The 21810-nt window shown below is 42.3% G+C and overlaps 1 protein-coding gene and 1 long non-coding RNA gene across 6 annotated transcripts; one reads left to right on the top strand and one right to left on the bottom strand.

The window, feature by feature from the left end:
- Positions 1-1522: 1522 nt before the first annotated feature.
- Positions 1523-11444, bottom strand: LOC129823667 (tetratricopeptide repeat protein 19, mitochondrial-like). 5 transcript variants are annotated; one of them, XM_055882563.1, is made up of 11 exons: positions 10595-11444; positions 10136-10466; positions 9805-9896; positions 9422-9532; positions 8994-9032; positions 8508-8564; positions 8080-8141; positions 7588-7682; positions 5132-5430; positions 4817-4979; positions 1523-2644 (listed from the first exon to the last, which is right to left on the bottom strand). In XM_055882563.1, exons 2-11 carry the CDS (start codon positions 10416-10418, stop codon positions 2481-2483), a joined length of 1365 nt encoding a protein of 454 aa, XP_055738538.1. In that variant the 5' UTR covers positions 10419-10466; positions 10595-11444; the 3' UTR covers positions 1523-2480. The 5 variants fall into 5 exon arrangements, with proteins under 5 accessions (XP_055738538.1, XP_055738539.1, XP_055738540.1 ...); XM_055882564.1 differs by having other exon boundaries at positions 5276-5430; positions 10136-11444; XM_055882565.1 differs by lacking the exon at positions 10595-11444 and having other exon boundaries at positions 9805-9880; positions 10136-10226.
- LOC129823669 (uncharacterized) lies at positions 10840-12356 on the top strand. Its single transcript, XR_008754663.1, has 2 exons — positions 10840-10929; positions 11437-12356. It is a non-coding gene; the product is annotated as an uncharacterized LOC129823669 (long non-coding RNA).
- The last annotated feature ends 9454 nt before the right edge of the window (positions 12357-21810 follow it).

The raw sequence follows: 21810 nt of genomic DNA, 5'->3' as shown, positions 1-21810 counted from the left end.
CATCTCACAGATTAAGCCATTTACTTAAACTAAACTCAGCAAAAAAAGAAACGTCCTCTCACTGTCAACTGAGTTTATTTTCAGCAAACTTAACGTGTAAATATTTGTATGAACATAAGATTCAACAACTGAACAAGTTCCACAGACATGTGACTAACAGAAATGGAATAATGTGTCCCTGAACAAGGGGGGGGGTCAAAATCAAAAGTAAGTCAGTATCTGGTGTGGCCACCAGCTGCAATAAGTACTGTAGTGCTCCTCATGGGGCGGCAGGGTAGCCTAGTGGTTAGAGCGTTGGACTAGTAACCGAAAGGTTGCAAGTTCAAATCCCCGAGCTGACAAGGTACAAATCTGTCGTTCTGCCCCTGAACAGGCAGTTAACCCACTGTTCCTAGGCCGTCACTGAAAATAAGAATTTGTTCTTAACTGACTTGCCTAGTTAAATAAAGGTAAAAAAAAATATAAAAAAAATGGACTGCACCAGATTTGCCAGTTCTTGCTGTGTGATGTTACCCCACTCTTCCACCAAGTTCTCTGACATTTCTGGGGGGAATGGCCATAGCCCTCACCCTCCGATCCAACAGGACCCAGACGTGCTCAATGGGATTGAGATCCGGGCTCTTCGCTGGCCATGGCAGAACACTGACATTCCTGTCTTGCAGGAAATCACACACAGAACGAGCAGTATTGCTGGTGGCATTGTCATGCTGGAGGGTCATGTCAGGATCAGCCTGCAGGAAGGGTACCACATGAGGGAGGAGGATGCCTTCCCTGTAACGCACAGCGTTGAGATTGCCTGCAATGACAACAAGCTCAGGCCGATGATGCTGTGACACACCGCCTCAGACCACAACGGACCCTCCACCTCCAAATCGATCCCGCTCCAGAGTACAGGCCTCGGTGTAACGCTCATACCTTCGACGATAAACGCAAATCCGACCATCACCCCTGGTGAGACAAAACCGCGACTCGTCAGTGAAGAGCACTTTTGCCAGTCCTGTCTGGTCCAGCGACGGTGGGTTTGTGCCTATAGGCAACGTTGTTGCCGGTGATGTCTGGTGAGGACCTGCCTTACAACAGGCCTATAATCCCTCAGTCCAGCCTCTCGTGGATACCCTGAGCACTAGTCAGGAGAGGGAAAGTTTAACGGAGCAATGTACAGAGATCCTTGATGAAAACTTGCTCCAGAGCGCTCAGGACCTCAGACTGGGGCGAAGTTTCACCTTCCAACGGGACAACGACCCAAAGCATACAGCCAAGACAACACAGGAGTGGCTTGGGGACAAGTCTTTGAGTGGCCTAGTCAGAGCCTGGACCTGAAACCCGATCAAACATCTCTGGAGAAACATGAAAATAGCGGTGCACCATCCAACCTGACAGAGCTTCAGAGAATCTGCAGAGAAGATTGTAAGAAACTCCCCAAATACAAGTGTGCCAAGCTTGTAGCATCATACCCAAGAAGACTCAAGACTGTAATCACTGCCAAAGATGCTTCAATAAAGTACTGAGTAAAGGGTCTGAATACTTATGTAAATGTGAAATTTAATACATTTGCAAACATAAAAAAAATAAAAAAAAGTTTTTGCTTTGTCATTATACAGTATTGTGTGTTGATTGAGGGGAAAAACAATTTAATCCATTTTAGAATAAGGCTGTAACGTATCAAAATGGTGAAAAAGTCAAGGGGTCGGGAATTCTTTCCAAATGCACTGTATGTAATATATATATACACCATCTCAAAGACAGTATTTATTATGATACATCTCTGTTCACACAAAGGTTATTGATTATGCCTTTCACTCTTGAAGCTGCCAGTTAAGTCCTATGTCACATTCTAGCCCATAAAACATTTTGTATATACAACATTTACATATCTTACAGTGTCATTTATAGTGATTCAGACAGCAATGGCAAGTCATCAGACTAAGACTAATTCAGGATGGAATTCAAACAAGACACATTGTCATCAATCGCTCTATCGACAATGTGCCTTTGTAACCGGGTGCATTTCCCCCTTCGACGTTCGTGGAGAGATCGCATTCATGACCAACTCTGAAGATGCCAGCACAAACGTAAATATAAAGTCATCATTTAAAAATCAAGTGCAATTACGCCTGTCGACAACACACCTTTTGATTGAATTCTGGCAATGGACTTAATTAAGCCTTCAGGTGTTCCCCTTACATCTTAAGCCAATCTGACAACAGACAGACACCACATTGAAGGAGTGACATTTCCCACAATACAAACAAAACATCATTGGGGTTACACAGATGAAATTGTTAATTGCCCATTGTAAGAAACCGTTCCAATTCATCTGTTGCGATGTTATTGTGTGTTTCTTCTTCTCTTTCTGAGCTAAATGCCCTGTACTCCATAACTTGTACTAACATTGTGCTGAAGGGACTAGAGTGGTCAGACGAGTTCAGAGAGATTGCTTGGGGTTGTGTTAATAAGATTAGTTTAGTTGATCCAACCGGTCAGTCGGTCTTATTCTTGGCTGCTTCTTCTGCCTTCCGTGCTTTCCTCCTGTTGGCCACCTCTTTCAGTCCCTCCTGTATCTGCTCCAGTGCTTCTTCGTCTCCTGCAGACTGGGCTAGAGCCAAGGACTCCTTGTACAGCTTCACAGACTCCTCAAAAAGATCTAGAAGGAGACAAGGATTGTGTTCATTTGGCATGAAACAGAAGAAAAACAGGTGGGACTACCTGGGATTGGCCTTTTCTGATAAGACACACATTGTTGTTTTCTGTTGCAAAAACGCTTTGAAGCGTTTTCTGTTGCACGCCCTAGTGAACACTACAGAGATGATCAACAGTCGTAAAAGTCTTCACTGTACCCCCTTGAACTAAATGTTATTCATTAATGTTTATCTGTACAGTTACTCATGCAGCTGCACCTACTCAAACTGCCGTATTCGTCGACCTGGCTAAGGCTTTCGACTCTGTCAATCACAACATTCTTATTGGCAGACTCAACAGTCTTGGTTTCTCAAATGATTTCCTCGCTTAGTTCACCAACTACTTCTTCGATAGAGTTCAGTATGTCAAATCGGAGGGCCTGTTGTCTGGACCTCTGCCAGTCTCTATGGGGGTGCCACAGGGTTCAATTCTCGGGCCGACTCTTCTCTGTATACATCATTGATGTCGCTCTCGCTGCTGATCCACCTCTACGCAGACAACACCATTCTGCATACCTCTGGCCCTTCCTTCTTTGGACACTTAACTCACCTCCAGATGAGCTTCAATGCCGTACAACACTCCTTCCGTGGCCTCCAACTGCTCTTAAATGCAAGTAAAACTAAATGCATGCTCTTCAACCGATCGCTGCCCGCACCTGCCCGCCCGTCCAGCATTACTCTAGACGGTTCTGACTTAGAATATGTGGACAACTACAAATACCTAGGTGTCTGGTTAGACTGTAAACTCTCCTTCCAGACTCACATTAAACATTTCCCATCCAAAATTAAATCTAGAATCAGCTTCCTATTTGGCAACAAAGCATCCTTCACTCATGCTACCAAACATACCCTCGTAAAACTGACCATCCTACCGATCTTCGACTTCGGCGATGTCATTTACAAAATAGCTTCCAACACGCTACTCGACAAATTGGATGCAGTCTATCACAGTGCCATCCGTTTTGTCAAAGCACCATATACTACCCACCACTGCGACCTGTATGCTCTCGTTGGCTGGCCCTCGCTTCATACTCGTCGCCAAACCCACTGGCTCCAGGTCATCTACAAGTCTCTGCTAGGTAAAGCCCCGCCATATCTCAGCTCACTGGTCACCATAGCAGCACCCACCCGTAGCACCCGCTCCAGCAGGTATATCTCACTGGTCACCCCCAAAGCCAATTCTTCCTTTGGCTGCCTCTCCTTCCAGTTCTCTGCTGCCAATGACTGGAACGAACTGCAAAAATCTCTGAAGCTGGAGACTCTTACTTCCCTCACTAGCTTTAAGCACCAGCTGTCAGAGCAGCTCACAGATCACTGCACCTGTACATAGCTCATCTGTAAATAGCCCATCCAATCTACCTCATCCCCATACTGTATATATTTATCTTGCTCCTTTGCGCCCTAGAATCTCTACTTGCACATTCATCCTCTGCACATCTATCACTCCAGTGTTTAATTGCTATATTGTAATTACTTCGCCACCATGGCCTATTTATTGCCTTACCTCTCTTATCCGACCTCATTTGCACATGCTGTATATAGATTTTTTTCCTACTGTATTATTGGCTGTTTGTTTATTCCATGTGTAACTCTGTGTTGTTGTATGTGTCAAACTGCTTTGCTTTATCTTGGCCAGGTCGCAGTTGTAAATGAGAACTTGTTCTCAACTGGCCTACCTGGTTAAATAAACAAATGTAAAATTAAAATCTGTGCCAGGGGGATATTATGCACATGCATAGAGATGCCATTTAGCAGACACTTTTATCCAGAAACTTAAACACAGGTTTACCCACTTGTTTTTTTCTTTCAGCAGTTTACCCACCTTCTGTGGAAAAACATATTGAAACATATTGCCTATAAGGAACGTTACTTTTTTCACCGTAACGCATCCATTATTGTTTTTTACCACCACATCACTTTATGCATGCAACCATTTTTTTTTTTTTTTTACTTATGGGTGGTTCCGGGAATCAAACCCACTTTCCTGTATTATAGCCATGCTCTTCCAACTGAGTTACATTCATTTAGTAATTTAGCAAATTCACAATAAAAGTTCATGTTGTGACACTGAAAACTGGCTTGTGTTGGAGAAAACCAAGGACCTCCTAGAGGTTGTCCTCATTTTCCTCCCTCCTTACCATTGTGCAGTAGGATGCCTGCCATGTTTCCCAGCAGCACATGTTGGTCAGGGTGGCCGGCTTCTCTGCTCAGGTCCACAGCCTGCTTCACCAGGGGGAGAGCCTCGTCGTGGCGACCCTGCATGTCCAGGATGGTGGCCAGGTCACTCATCAGCACCAAGGACTGTAGTCAGGACAGCAGAAAACAATTTCCAGATAATATATAAGTAAGAACAGATTAACTTCGAGGTTACAAAACATCAGGACGCATAACTGCAAAGCATTTAGACTACATCAGTCTTCTGTGTGCAGGTCTCTCCCTGCTCTTCCTGGTACCTGTGGGCAGGTCTCTCCCTGCTCTTCCTGGTACCTGTGGGCGGGTCTCTCCCTGCTCTTCCTGGTACCTGTGGGCGGGTCTCTCCCTGCTCTTCCTGGTACCTGTGGGCGGGTCTCTCCCTGCTCTTCCTGGCCAACTGGTACCTGTGGGTGAGTCTGTCCCTGCTCTTCCTGACAGATCAGCAAGGCTTGCTTGTAGTCCACCACCGCCTGGCTCAGGCGGTGTATAGCGACCATGTAGCGGGCGTGGGAGTCCAGGGTCAGGCCCAGTAGGAGCCGGGTCTCCTTCCTCAACTCTTCTGAAGAGAGGGAGAAACACGAGGATGGTTGCTGTCAGCGAGCAAGCTCAATATCAAAAGGTCACAAGTTGAATGCACACCATACTAAAAACAAGGTTATACAACTTTTCAGAAGATAACATCGCCCTCTTTATTTAAATGTTCTGATTTTATTGACCAGATCGTGCGAGAGGGTGACCAAGGGGAAAGATGTCCTCTCTCTACATCACAAGGGATTAGGCCGGATTCCAGCCTATACCGTCACGGTACATAATGTGTGCCTGAGACAGCACCACTACACCAGCCAGGCCACACCATCATTTCCAGCAGGGTTGTCACTGCATCGTGCAATGGTAATGGCTGTCATTGGCAGGGACTTGATTTGGAAGGATTAAGAATGAAAAGTTTGGCCTGCCGGGTGGCGCAGTGGTCTAGAGCACTGCATCGCAGTGCTAGCTGCGCCACCAGAGTCTCTGGGTTCGCGCCCAGGCACTGTCGCATGCCGGCCGCGACCGGGAGGTCCGTGGGGCGACGCACAATTGGGCTAGCGTCGTCCGGGTTAGGGAGGGTTTGGCCGGTAGGGATATCCTTGTCTCATCGCGCTCCAGCGACTTCTGTGACGGGCCGAGCGCAGTGCGCGCTAACCAAGGGGGCCAGGTGCACGGTGTTTCCTCCGACACATTGGTGCGGCTGGCTTCCGGGTTGGAGGCGCGCTATGTTAAGAAGTAGTGCGGCTTGGTTGGGTTGTGCTTCGGAGGACGCGTGGCTTTCGACCTTCGTCTCTCCCGAGCCCGTACGGGAGTCGTAGCGATGAGACAAGATAGTAATTACTAGCGATTGGATACCACAAAAATTGGGGAGAAAAGGGGATAAATTAAAAAAGAAAAAAAAAGAATGAAAAGTTTAAAAAAGGGACTCAGAAAGGGAATGGAATGTCCTAGAGGAAAAGCTGCATCAGTCTGCTTGAGACATTCAGTTCACAGGGAGCAGTGTTTGTTGTGCTGTTCTGTCACGCCCCGGATTACAGATGACATTATGAGGGTTTAAATATCGTAATTGGACAACATTTACAAAGAAAGGAGCACAAGGACAGTACACACACTCTGTACTAGAAGAGAAGACACCATAAGGCCCAACACAGCTAGAGAAGAGGAGGCTTGCACTTTACAATGAACTGACAGTCTGTTGTTTACTGAACAGTACAATGGACTGGCTTTTAAAACAAGATGGCGCCGACGATGGTCGCCCTGTTGCTAGCTCCCTGCCAATTTAGCACTCTTGATTATTTTAAGTGTCTTTAAAAAAAAAAACTTCTTTGATCAGAGTTTCTAGTATTATTCCGCATCACCGACAAGCACTTTTGGACATTAGATCTAGATTACTGAAGACAAATAAGTCTTACCGGAGCAGGATACTCCGTCTAGACTACCCAAAGCAGTTCCATTGCTTACGAGAGCCCTTTATCCAAAAAGATGCCGCCAGAGGAGGGGAAGGCGAGCTGGAGTTGTAGTCTAATTAAACCACCCTCCCCTTTCTAGCATATAACCTGATACTGTACAGTCCCTGGACAATAAACTTTGTGAGCTCAGATTTCCTACCAGATATACAAGACACTAACATAATCTGTCTCACAGACTTGGTTATCAGGGGAGGTGCTAGATCAGGCTACACAGCCCACGGGGTTCTCCGTACATCACACGGACAGGGTAAAAGAGCTTTGCGGGAAAAACAGTGGCGGAAGAGTATGTTTCGGCATTAAAAATGTGTGTGAGTTGCTTTGCGGGTTTTGACTAAAATGTAAGCCTAAATTTGTGATAATGATGTGAGCTACAGGCATGTTTGAGTCAAGTGATATACATTTTTAGCAGACAGCATTGTGCCATACACACACACACACACAGGAGCAGTGTTGGACAGGAGAGAGACGAGGACCCTGATTAGGGCTGTGACGATACCAGTATCGTGATATTATTTTCAAAGGCAGAAAATGAATTAGAAAAAAAACAAAGCAGACCAAACTATTTTGCCCTTTTACCTTCTGTATATAAAGTAGTGTGACACAGCTTGGAAAATAAACACATGTGACTCTGGATGACAACAATGATGACATCATCCAGTCACACAAACAATCTTACGCTATTACAGCTAAAACTACTTGAAGGTTTGGTCGTTAGATACCCGATTGCTCCTCAGCAGGAAGTTCCTTGAATTTCTCCAACTTGGCTTCAAGGGATTCAGTGCAAAACTGGAAACCCATCTTTGCCAAGTCATTCCTGAGGAGAAACAAACAGGTTACAGTTGGTAAATGGTGCACCGTGGTATGTAGAACCTGGGGGGTGGTTCATGAAAATGTAGTCCTATAATACAGGACTACAACCAACCGCAGAAGAAAAAAAACATTCTCAACTGAAAACCTTTGAGTAGAGAGGCCTTCTAATGGTGTATAGGCACACTCTTCATCAACTAAGCTGGCTGGCTCCTATCAGAGACTTATTTGTATCTATTAAAAGTATGCATCAAAAATGTGCCTCCTAATTTAAACGATGTCCATTATTTAAGAGGTAAGGACCACTAGAACTAATTTGGTTGCCTTAAACCTTGAAGCTGATTCAATTGCTCCAAGATCCATTTAAACCCACACGAAGACATCCACTTTTGAAGTTCACTTACTTCTCCTGGCCGGCATATATGGTAGCGAGCTTCAAGGACATCTCAATGACACCATTGTCATCCTTTGAACCCGAGGGAGAGAGAAAAAGACTGAAGTAGCAATATAGCATTGAGTGTCTGGACCACAATGCACTGCCAATGGTTTCTGAATTGACAGAGCTGAGCCTAAAACTATTCTAGACAGTCCTTCTTTCCTCAAATGGACAATAGATAGATTGTCCTCTTCATTTCAAAATCAAAAAGCTGCTTCAGTACCCAGCGACTCTACTGTCCAGATGTCACAACAATTCTATTCCTCTGCTATTAATAAAAATATATGCCATGTAGCAGACGTTTTTATCCAAAGTGACTAACAGTAATGCATGCATACATTTTTATATATTTACCACACTTAACCTCTTACTTAGAGACACACGACCAACCCTCACCTGTGGTGTTCCTCCGGACAACATGAAACTCATGGCCACTTTGAACAGTTTCTCTGCCTGGGGGAGAAGAGCACAACAGCTCAAAACACAAGCATTTAAAAAGAAAAGTACAATATCACATTAACCTCTGCTCAATTGTCATTTCAATGAATGATGTACCACGAATTCTTGAAGAAAATACTTAAGAATGCCTCATGAGCTTAGTACAACTGAATGGTTTCAAAGGTAGACTCTGCAATATGACATCATCTTCACCCCCAGCTTACAGACATAAACAAAAACAGGATTTTAAAAATGCCAAGACTTCCCCTATTGGCTCTTCTCAATTTTTGCCCTCCTTTGAAGAACACATACATTAGGAAACGTCAATAGTGGCAGTCCTCCTTGCAGATTTTAACTTTGATAAGCAGGATTCCAAAAGTGGGACAGCAGGTGGGGGTTCACTAAAGAGAGGAGAAAGAGATGGCGACCTCTGCTATTACTCACATTATCCAGCTGACCTTGGACATAGGCAAGGTTCGCCATCTGTAGAGACCGGGGACAATAAAACAACAATAATGATGTGCTGCTGAGTTTCTGTGGCAACTGTGGCATTAATGCCATGGCATTACATTCAAAAATGCTTACAGAAATTCCTGAGAAAAGCACATTACTCCATCAAAGTGTATTGAGTGATACCTCAAAACTATAGTTATCACAACATGAATCAATGTGTGTGCAATATCACTATTGCAAGAGGCTGCGATTCTTAAATTCACTCTGTAATGCACAGCAGAAGCAAAGACTAATCACGTGTCAAATAAGTCTAGTCAACCACGTGTTCCCACAAGTTCACTGTGCAGGCTAATAAACACTGGGTTTGAAGCACATTTGAACAAGTTAAAAACATCCTGTTAAATAGGCAAGGCTTTTACCAAGCTGTAGGTGTAGATGATAGCTTGTGTATTGTTAGTCTGGTGGGCCAGCTTGATGGCCTGGTGGAGGAATCCATTGGCTCCATGCAACTGCCCCCGCATCATACTGAGCTTGAACACAACACACACCAATGTTACTCAGACATAACATGTCAAATTGATGACACTTCATCAAAACATAGATGTCTAGGACAGATATGACAAACATTTGGGTCTGAATTGATACAATTAAAATGCTGTTACGTTGATGACACTTGAGATTCAGAAGATTGCAAATCATCTCTTGGCAAATACAGTTGCATGGTACTGTACTTCTCATTTAGATTAAGATTCTAGGTAGAAACTGGATTGAGGAGTTGCCTGCATCAATGACAATTAGTTACCTTGGCTCTCTTCAAAAGTAAAATAATCTCATCTTCTTTCTTCTGGGCATCAGTTCTGGTGTCCTCCTCAGCTTTGCTGAAGAGAGAGAACGCTATGAACGAGGAGGAGGGAGGAGGGGGTGTATATCACAAAACATTTAGGTCACTCAATGACTCAAATGACCGGTTGTGATAATGTCATGTTGAAGGACTCTCATAATGATGCAAATCATATGCACATCAATGTAAAAGATTAGAATCGATAATCTCTTGTAAGTTTCATGTACTGACAATGACACACACTAGGGAAGAGTATTTTAAAACACATCTAACGTGACAATAACTTACTTACCAATTACACTCCCCATTGCATAAATCCAGTTACTAGTAGCACGACTATTTTCATCGCCATTGCTTTCGCAGCTGCGGTATAGCGGTGACCTTCTGTGCACAGTAGCATGGATAGCATTTGATTGAGAAGTCGTCCTTTTCAGACATTTCAATGATTGTGTCCTCGCATGAACTCGACTACCTAAAGACAGGTTGCGGGAGCCCTCTGACATAAATTGCTTTATTTGATTCCTATTAGAAAAGAATGCACGAGTGACACCGGGTAACGCCATTTTAAAATACATTACAATTCCCGTCGGAAGTTTTGGTGGAAGACCAAAACACGTCACTCCCTGTAATCAAAAAACGTTCAACATAAAAGGGAAGTTGTACATAACAATATTATTAATTATAATATTTTCGCATATGTGTTGAATACATCAATGTTTTTATTTTATATTTTGAAAGGCAATACAAAAACCTTGTGCCGGAAGTGATTATCTGCGCCCGCGGTCAATACGACAATCTTCAGTTGATTTGTTGATGAGCACCTGAATGTACTTTTTCCAAAATGTCTAAAGTACAGCTGTTGAATGTGTTTATTACCGAGCGATTAACAGCAGTAGTTGTTGCGTTATTTGGGACAATGGGAAAGAAGGTTGCAGAGGAGCATCAAAAACGATTAAACAACAGTGGCTGGTGAGATGTTCAGGGCAGTGGAAAAGACGATAGCAGAGTAACGTTACCAGGAAGAGATCTCCAGTTCAAAAATGGAGAACGAACGTCTACGGGTATTTCTTCTGAAGTTTGGAGCAGGTTTGTACCGAACAAAAAATAATGCAATTCGTTCTAAGCTATCTTGTAGCTACTCCCGGAAGCACCAGCTACCCACGAGCCTTTTGCCGCGTTCAAAACAACTGGGAACTGATTTGGATCATCTCCGACTTCAGTGCGTTCAAAACAACTGCGAACTCGAGGGGGGGAACGAGCTACGACTGGGAAAAATCGGTTTGAACGGTCATCCAACTTGTGAACTCGGGACATTTCAGGAGCTCCGATCTGAAGATCACTGACGTCATTATTTGACCTTCTATTTCTTTTTTCTCTTCTTCTGAGTTTCCAGTTGTTTTGAACGCGTCATTTGTCTCGCGCGAGGGACTATCTGGGAATGACAGTGTCCGGTTTTTCGCTGCTGCAGTAATGACTGCTGCTGTACATTACAGGTGCATCAAATGTAAATCTCCGTTAGAAAATAAACGTCTCACACAGTGCAACGGTGTCATAGTACATAGCTCGTGTTCACGTGCGGTTTTCCTCACGCAGCCCATGGCCCGCCGTTCCCCGGATCAGCGACGCTACTGCTGCTAGTCGGTGGCAAGACGCCGTTTCAGCATCAAGCCAGCTGCCTGCCTACTCCCTATCGCAAATTATTTATATATACTTATATATATATATTGCATTGGATGCCATGTTCATTTGGAAAAGTACTGTCAAATATTGTGTGTGCAAAATATCAGATAACGAGGGCAGTCCTGGTCACGTGTATCCACTAATGACTAAAAAGCAAATCCCAGCCAAATCTAATTGTAGTGTAACGACCCTGGGTTTATAAGCGCGGAAATCGACTCTGCCGTTTGAGCATGCTTTTGCGGCACAGTCGATAGCGTCAAGGCCTTGCAGACTTCTCACACAGTGCAATGGTGTCATAGTAATAAAATAAGTACCATTGTAAATAACAATAATAAAAAATATTAAATTAAGTACAAGAAGCATGCAGTTAAAATATATGAATGCAATTAACCCATGCTTCTCTGGGAATGCTACAAAGTCTGGAAATTGTGGGCGAAACTAGAAAGTTGTCTGTCAAGTATTACAATGTAAATGTACTTTTAATCCGGCTGTCTGCATATTTCACGACATGGTATATGAGGGTGTAGTGAGATACCCAATGGGCTGGACGATTCTCTTCCAATCACGAAAAAAAGGTATACTAGAAACTTAGAAGTGAATCAATCCGCCATCATTGACACAATGGAAAAAATCTAATGATTTATTATTGAAATATTGAAATAGCATGGGGTGACTGAGAAAAACAAATTGGTACAATTTAAGGCCAAGTGGCAAACAATAATGCAGGCACTAGGGATGGGCTGTGAGCATGCTGGTCTGGGAAGATGTAGTTGGTGTATGAGTGAGTCTGTAAATTGTTCTTATGTATACTTTTTTTTGGGGGGGGGGGGGGGGGTGTAAAAAATAAAAGTAATAAACTAAAGTTCAACATTCACATTTTGCTACTATTTCTGTCAAGTGTTCGCATGCAATTTGACCACCTAGAACGCCGAACACACTGCCTCTGCAACGCAATACTGAAAGACTAATGCAGTACTCCGTGAAGCCTTAGCGCCCTTCTAACAGACAAACCGCAATGAACTTGGGTATACTACATATAGATGACAACCTGTCGTAGCCATTTATCAACGTATATCTCTGTGAGAAAATTATTTCGGTAGATGGCCAATAATAATACCTTTATTATACACAGATTTAAAATAGCTATTGATAACAAATTTGTGTTTGTGACCCAGAAACTCTTGACCATTTATTTTAGGACTGTTCTTATGTCAGAATATTTTGGATTGAGTTAGAATATTAATTTTTTTTAAAGAAACGATTATTAATGTTAATCTGAGAGATTCTGATATTATATTTTATTGTGATCCAAATGATATGGACCCTGATTTAACTTTCATTGTTAATTTGTTTATTTTTCATGGAAGATTCTTTATCCATAAAATGAAGTGTGACAGAGAACAAACCCCTCGTTGCATTATTTGAGATAGAATTTAAATATTATTTTTAAATTATCATTAAATGTAAAAAAAAAAAAAAAAAAAAAAAAAAACAATACGCACCATAACACTTTTTGACAAATTTAAAATGTATCTCTATGTTATACCCCTTTCTGTTAGGTTTATGTACTCTTGCTTGTATATTTCTGTTTTTGTATTTGTTGTGTTCATTATATATATATATATATATATATATATATATATATATATATATATATATATATATATATATATATACGGAAACACAACTTCAACAAATCACCACCTCACATCGGTTTCTAAATGGCGACAGGGGTTGACTTTCATTTGAATGATAGTTTAACCCTCAAATCTATTAATTCATGTGAGGCCAGAGATTTGTGAGAGGAGCTCCCGATTTATTTTTATTTTTTTCTCGCAAACCTTGGTCTGAAAATTACAGCTGCATTCTGAACGAAGTCCCGCTATGGTTTGGGACGTATGACAAAAACATTGGTACTGAACCAAAGATATTGATCTGTTTCAAGCAATTGATTTTGTGAGACCGTGATGAGAAACTTTACCTCATATTGGTGATGTAAGTATTAATGTTGTGGTGAAAACAGTCTGTGTAATGTAGTAATACGTTCTGTCCACCATAGGGAAATTACACTAAGTGGCCAGTTTATTAGCTGACGTTTCAACACCTCGTTCACGAAAATGGTTAGTTCCTACAGACAGGAACAGTGAGACCCGGGGCTTGCTATATAAAGGAGGCAGACAGGGTTTGAGGCATTCAGTTACTGGTCAATTGAATGTTAGAATGGGTAAAGTGACTGACCTAAGCAACTTTGAGCGTGGTATGATCGTTGGTGCCAGTATCTCAGAAACGGCTAGCCTCTTCACGCACGACAGTGTCTAGGGTTTACAACAGTGGTGTGCAGAAAGGCATCTCGGAACGCACAACTTGTCAAGAATGGGCTATTGCAGCAGACGACCACACCGGGTTCCACTCCTATCAGCTAAAAACAAGAAGAAGCAGCTCCAGTGAGCACACCATCACCGACAACTGAGTGGAAAAACATTGCCTGGTCCGATGCAGTTTTCATGATTTTTGACCCCCCCCCCCCCCCCCCCCCCCAAATCATCTGGCCTCCATTGATTTAGTCACCCTAATTCTGGCAATCCTACCAGGGTAAAAACTCAACTTTTATTTTTACAGATTATAATAGCGACATGAGGTTTGGACAATTTGGTCTTATTAGAGGATTATCTACACAATTTTACCCATTGGTCAAAAGATGCGTTTTTATTGAACACCCTACATCGTATCAAACCTGGTGTGTGTGGTTAGCCTGCTAGCTAGGAGGAAATACCATGGCATGGCAATGTTCAATAACTTTTTTTCAACTGAACGTGGACCTGGTAACATTACCAGTAGACTATTTGCAAATGTTTGGTGGCACAGAAAAAGGATAGCAAATAATTTATTGACTAAATTCCTCTTGCCACTACACTATGTCTGACTTGGTAAATAACTTTTTTTGAGTTAATGTGGACAGTGATTCAGACTTGACCCAGATAAAGCTAAAAATAGTGTCATAATGGCAATGCAGTTTTGACACTACAATTAATGTTTGACTCACATCGATGCCACAGGCCGTTTTAAAACCAGAGAAGTTGGTTCTAAAGGAGATGGCGTCTCCTGGAGACATAACATGTGCAGTTTGAGGGTTTTTGTCTTGAAGGGATGCAGCTTTTGTCAACATTGACTTTACTATGTTTAGGTGAAGTTACGCATCAGGTTAGGATAATTTAATGTAGCAGGTTAGTAGAATTAGGTTAAGATTAGAAAAGGGGTTAGGGTTAGCTAAAATGCGAAAGAAAAAATCCCAACTAGACCCTGTTTGAGCTACTCCAGGAAATGACGTTGCGGTCTCAGTGCTGCCGTTAGCAACTCAATTATTCTTATAACTTCTTCTGTGCGATGTTAATATAATTGGTTCAAGGACATACATCTGGTGTATTAGAAGCAATTATTGGTACCATAATTGTCTTCAAAACATTTTATTTACACAAATATTTTTCCATTCACTATAATAGGGATCCTGTTTTCTGCTGACAATGCCTGCAGTACCGAGGTCGGCCTTGAACTTCCATGGCTTCAATGACTGGGCAGTCGTTCTCCCCTGACCCATACCGACTACTTCAAAACACATTCATGTAGTAGGCTGTGTGAAGTGTCTTAGGCTACGTTTTGACAGGCAGCCCAATTGTGATAATTTTTTTCACTAATTGGTCTTTTGACCAATCAGATCAGCTTTGAAAAAGAGGACCAATTAGTGGAAAACATCAGGTATTGAGCTGTCTGCGTAAATGCAGCACTGTTAACCTAGTATTAGTAGTAGACAGTCTGGGTTCAGACATTAAAGGCCCAGTGCAGTCAAAAAACAGTTTTTTTCCCCCCCTGCGTTTTATATACAGTGCCTTTGGAAAGTATTCAGACCCTTGAATTTTTCCACATTTTGTAACGTTACAACCTTGTTCCATTCTGGATTAAATCAAATGTTTAAGAAATCCTATAATCTATACACAATACCCAATAATGACAAAGTGAAAACAGGATTTTCAAAATGTATTAAAACATTTTTTTTTTAAATGGAAAAACCTTACCTACGTAAGTATTCAACCCCTTTGCTATGATACTTCGAAATTGAGCTCAGGTGTATCTTGTTTCCATTGATCATCCTTGAGATGTTTTCTACAACTTGATTGGAGTCCACCTGTGGTAAATTCAATTAATTGGACATTATTTGGAAAGGCACACCCCTGTCTTTATAAGTTTCCACAGTTGACAGTGCATGTCAGAGCAAAAACCAAGCCATGAGGTCGAAGGAATTGTTCGTAGAGCTCCAAGACAGGATTGTGTCAAGGCACAGATCTGGGGAAGGGTACCACTCCATATCTGCAGCATTGAAGGTACCCAAGAACACAGTGGCCTCCATCATTCTTAAATGGAAGAAGTTTGGAACCACCAATACTCTTCCAAGACCTAGCCGAACTGAGCAATCGGGGAGAAGGACCTTGGTGAGGGAGGTGACCAAGAACCTGATGGTCACTCTGACAGAGCTCTAGAGTTCCTCTGTGGAGATGGGAGAACCTTCCAGAAGGACAACCATCTCTGCAGCACTCCACCAAATCAGGCCTTTATGGTAGAGTGGCCGGATGGAAGCCACTCCTCAGTAAATGGCACATGACAGCTGACTTGGAGTTTGCCAAAAGGCATCTAAAAACTCTGACCATGAGAAACAAGATTCTCTGATCTGATGGAACCAAGATGATCTCTGACCTGAATGCCAAGCGTCACGTCTGGGGGAAACCTGGCACCATCCCTACGGTGAAGCATGGTGTCGTCAGCATCATGCTGTGGGGATGTATTTCAGGGACTGGGAGACTAGTCAGGATCGAGGGAAAGATGAACGGAGCAAAGTACAGAGATCCTTGATGAAAACCTGCTCCAAAGTGCTGAAGGCCTCAGATTGGGGTGAAGGTTCACCTTCCAACAGGACAACAACCCTAAGCACACAGCCAAGACAACGCAGGAGTGGCTTCGGGACAATGTCCTTGAGTAGCCCAGCCCGAGCCCGGACATGAACCCGATCTAATATCTGGAGAGACCTGAAGATAGCTGTGAAGCGACACTCCCCATCCAACCTGACATAGCTTGAGAGGATCTGCAGAGAAGAATGTGCGAAACTCCCCAAATAAAGATGTGCCATTTCTAATAAATTAGCAAACATTTCTAAAAACCTGTTTCTGCTTTGTCATTATGTGGTATTGTGTGTAGATTGGTGAGGGGGGGGGAATTATTTATTCAATTTGAGAATGAGGCTGTAACGTAACAAAATGTGGGAAAAGTCAAGGGGTCTGAATACTTTTCAAAGGCACTGTATATTTCCACACTGGAGTTCGAATAATACTGTGAAATTGAGAAAATTATAATAATAATAATATTTACCCTTTTAGTCTAAGCGCTATTAGAAAATAACAAAACTTATATGGTGGGATGGAGTTTTGGTTTGCCTAGTGACATCACCTGCTTATAGACCAATAAAAAAGACTTCCAAACCTCTTTGCCAATAACGTTTAGTTTTCTAGTTAACATAGTACCCGCAAAACACCAGTCTCAACGTCAACAGTGAAGAGGCGACTCCGGGATGCTGGCCTTCTAGGCAGAATTCCAGTGTCTGTTCTTTTGCCCATCTTAATATTTTCTTTGTATTGGCCAGTCTGAGACATGGCTTTTTCTTTGAAACTCTGCCTAAAAGGCCAGCATCCCGGAGTCGCCTCTTCACTGTTGACGTTGAGACTGGTGTTTTGCGGGTACTATTTAATGAAGCTGCCAGTTGAGGACTTGAGGCGTCTGTTTCTCAAGCTAGACACTAATGTACTTGTCCTCTTGCTCAGTTGTGCACCAGGGCCTCCCACTCTTTCTATTCTGGTTAGAGCTAGTTTGCGCTGTTCTGTGAAGGGAGTAGTACACAGCGTTGTACAAGATCTTCAGTTTCTTGGCTAACATAATTGCAAAAGGGTTTTCTAAAATTATAAACTTGGATTAGCTAACAGAACATGCCATGGGAACACAGGGGTGATGGTTGCTGATAATGGGCCTCTGTACGCCTATGTAGATATTTCATTCGAAATCAGCCGTTTCCAGCAACAATAGACATTAACAATGTCTACACTGTATTTCTGATCAATTTGATGTTATTTTAATGGACAAAAAATTAGCTTTTCTTTCATTAACAAGGACATTTCTAAGTGACCCCAAACGTTTGAACGGTAGTGTGTGTGTGTACATATACACACATATACAGGACTGACCAGTGATTCTCCGCTTCTCTCTGCAGTAAATCCAGACTGTTCTGCAGTAAAGAGTGAAATCAGTGTAACTCTTGATGGGGAGGAGTGTGATGGACTATTATTAGGATTAAAGAGACTGGGAAAGAAATGACAAAGTTATTATCTGCACAAAAGCTAAGACAACCAGTGAGCTCAAAGCACCATTGATGACTCACACAGGGAAGAAACTTCACATGTGTCGTGTGTGCAGAATGGGCTTTATTAGAGCAATACATTTAAAAATATATATATATAGAAAAAAACACCAGAAATTTCAGAGAGGAGAAATTATTCAGGTGTTCCATGTGCAGTAAATGTTTTAAACAATCAAGCCTTCTAATAAGACAGAGAATTCACACAAGGGAGAAAGCATATCGTTGCAAATCCCTTTGACTGTAATTACAAACTAGACAGGCATATGAGGAGTCACACAGGGGAGAAATACTTCAGTTGTCCCGTGTGCAATAAATGCTTCTCAGTTCCAAGCTCTGTAGAAAAAAAAATGCATATAAAGAGAGAGAGATCACACTGGGGAGAAACCATTCCAGTGCAAAGAATGTGACAAATCCTTTATTGCTGAGAGACACCTGGCCGTTTGTACAAAGATTAACACAAGGGGGGAAAAACACAAGTGTCCTGTGTGCAGTGAATCCTATTATTAGCATTAGCTGTTTGGATAAGCATCAGAGAATGTACACAGAGAGAAACCATATCAGTGTAAAGAATTGTGGCAAATCCTTCAGATGTATGAGATTGCTGGTCATTCATACGAAGTTTCACACAGAGGAGAAATCACACAAATGTCCTGTGTACAGTAAATGCTATTTCAAGGTCAACGATTTTCAAAAGTCATCTGAGAATTCATACAGGTGGGAAAAAACGTGGCAAATACTTCAGAGTGCGTAACATATTGGTCAATCAAATCAAATTTTATTAGTCACATGCACCGAATACAACAGGTACAGTGAAATGCTTACTTACCAGCCCCTAACCAACAATGCAGTTTCAAAAAAAATACGGAAAAGAATACGAGATAAAAGTAACAGGTAATTAAAGAGCAGCAGTAAAAAAATATATTTACAATATATACAGCGGGTGTGCCGGTACAGAGTCAATGTGCAGGGGCACCAGTTAGTTGAAGAATCACACAGGGGGAAAATGTTCCTGCAATGAATGTGGCAAATTGGTTCAGAGAAAAACCAAGTCTTAACAGGGCATAATATGAGGATTCGCACAGGGGAGAGGCTATATATGTGAGAAATCCTTTTCATGTATTCTATTGTTCTAAAACTCCACCAGTTAACTCACTCTAAAGAGAAGACCTACTGCTGCCATGGATGTGGCAAATGGTTCAAAACCAAGAAGTACCTGGACTGTCCTATGATGACTCACACAGGAAAGAAATCGTATTGCTGCAATGAATGTGGCCAAGTGCTACAAAGTAAAGCAAAGTCTTTAACGGCGCACATGATGACTCACACAAGGTCGAAACCATTTTGCTGCCATGAATGTGGCGACGGATACCTGGATGCGCATATGAGGACTCACAAAGGAAAGAACCCACACTGCATGTAGTGAATATGGCAAACGCTACCATGAAAAGTCAAGTCTAACAAAGCATATGAGGACTCGCACAAGGGGAGTAATATGTGTGGCCTGCGTGTGGGAAAACGTTTTTTATCAGTTTTTTTTTAATCTAAGTCACTGCATTTTTTGCAACATCTGTGGTAAATGCTCACACGTGATCCCTCCAGAAAGAACATGAGAGAAGCACCACACACTGTCCATGTGCTTCCTGGAGGGATCCCATCTGATGTAGAGGCCAAAAAATAAGGTGAATGAACACCTATTGAGTTGATGGGCAGCAAGTAGCATCAACACTTATGTGAACAACGCTTGGTGTAAAAGTAGCATAAACACTTATGTGAACAATGCTTGGTGTAAAAGTTATTCACAAAGTAAAAAAAAGTGTGTATACAGAGCTATGGGGAGCACATACCAATCCACTGCAATTTGTCAGTCAAAAGAGGGAAAAGCTAATTATTACATCTGACAGATTACAGCTCTTAGTTGATTTGGATGTGACAACTAGTTCAGGATTTGGGATCGTGGGAGGAGGTAGGGAAGTATGCTACACAAAAACATGTATTTCCCTTATTTGGTTTGTCTATACATTGCCCTTTAAAAAAAAAAATACTTTTCTCAAAATCCACCTGTTAACATTTCAGTCATTATGTTTTATGTTGGTATCAATAAAAACATGTAAAAACCCATATTGTTGGGGGTTTTTTCAAAGCAAAGCAAGTCCGTGTCCCTATGATGGAATGTCACTCAGGACATCTGAAGCACTGAGTTCTGTCCATCTTTTTGTCAAACCTATTTTCAAAATGAGAAAAGGTCTAGGATCTGGTTTCAATGATGGACTCTTGGTATAGAGGACCTTATCCGCTTGAATAAAATACTGAATAGTAGCTAGCAAGATGGAGATCACAGAGGTTATTTTAAATGAGTGCATTTTGGAAGTGGCTAGTTTACATCAACTACCTTCACTAAAACCACTACATAGGTTTTGCCTGCATACTTTGGTTTCAAATCGTGACGTACTGGCATGTCTGCCTCTTGATTTGTTGGGACAGTTTTTGTCACAATGTTCTGAACCTGACCCTTCCTGTTCAACGATTCCTATTTTGCCCTGTCATTTCTTCTTCTGTGGTTTTTAAATGTAAAGGTACATTACCGCCACCAACTGGACTGGAGTGGTGGACAAGAGCCATGGAAGGTCTCTAGACCAGGGGTATATTCATTAATCAGATTCCTACTAATGAATACCTAGACTCTACCCATTCATCCCAACTCCCTAAGGAAACAAAATACATAATTAAATATTGCATCAACTGAAGGTTTTCTCAACAGTTCAGTTAAACCTGTCTCTTCAATACCATTATTTCATAGCTCTACACTGAACAAAAATGTAAATGCTACATGCAACAATTTCAAAGATTTTACTGAGTTAATTCATATAAGGAAATCAGTAAATTTAAATACATTATTAGGCCCTAGTCTATGGATTTCACATGACTGGGAATACAGATATGAATATGTTGGTCACAGATACCTTAAAAGTAGGGACTTGGATCAGAGAGACAGCCAGCATCTGGTTTGACAAACCATTTGCCTCATGCGGCACGGCACATCTCCTTCGCATAAAGTTGATCAGGCTGTTGAATGATGTCCCACTCCTCTTCAATGGCTATGCAAAGTTGCTTGATATTGGCGGGAACTGGAACACGCTGTCGTACATGTAGATCCAGATCATCCCAAACATGCTCAATGTGTGACATGTCTGGTGAGTATGCAGGCCATGGAAGAACTGGGACATTTTCAGCTTCCAGGAATTGTGTTCAGATCCTTGCGACATGGGGCTGTGCATTATCACGCTGAAACGTGATGGCGGCCGATAAATGGCACGACAATGGGCCTCAGGATCTCGTCACGGTATCTCTGCATTCAAACTGCCATTGATAAAAATGCAATTTTTGTTCGTTGTCCGTAGTTTATGCCTGCCCATGCCATTACCCCACCGAGACCATGGGGCACTCTGTTCACAGTGTTGGCATCAGCAACCTGCTCACACACACACATCTGCCATCTGCCCGGTACAGTTGAAACTGGGATTCATCCGTGAAGAGCACACTTTTCCAGCGTGCCAGTTGCCATCAAAAATGAGCATTTGCCCACTGAAGTTGGCTACGACGCCAAACTGCAGTCAGGTCAAGACCCTGGTGAGGACAACAAGCACTGAAATGAGCATCCCTGAGACCGTTTCTAACCATTTGTACAGAAATTATTTGGTTGTGCAAACCCACAGTTTCATCAGCTGTCAGGGTGGCTGGTCTCAGATGAAGAAGAAGCCGGATGTGGAGGTCCTGGGCTGGCGTGGTAACATGTGGTCTGCGGTTGTGAGGCCGGTTGCACGTACTGCCAAATT

Source organism: Salvelinus fontinalis, chromosome 26, assembly GCF_029448725.1.
Source record: "Salvelinus fontinalis isolate EN_2023a chromosome 26, ASM2944872v1, whole genome shotgun sequence".
NCBI lineage: Eukaryota > Metazoa > Chordata > Actinopteri > Salmoniformes > Salmonidae > Salvelinus > Salvelinus fontinalis.
Note: the sequence above shows the minus strand (reverse complement) of the source record. Positions and strands in the feature narration are given on the sequence as shown.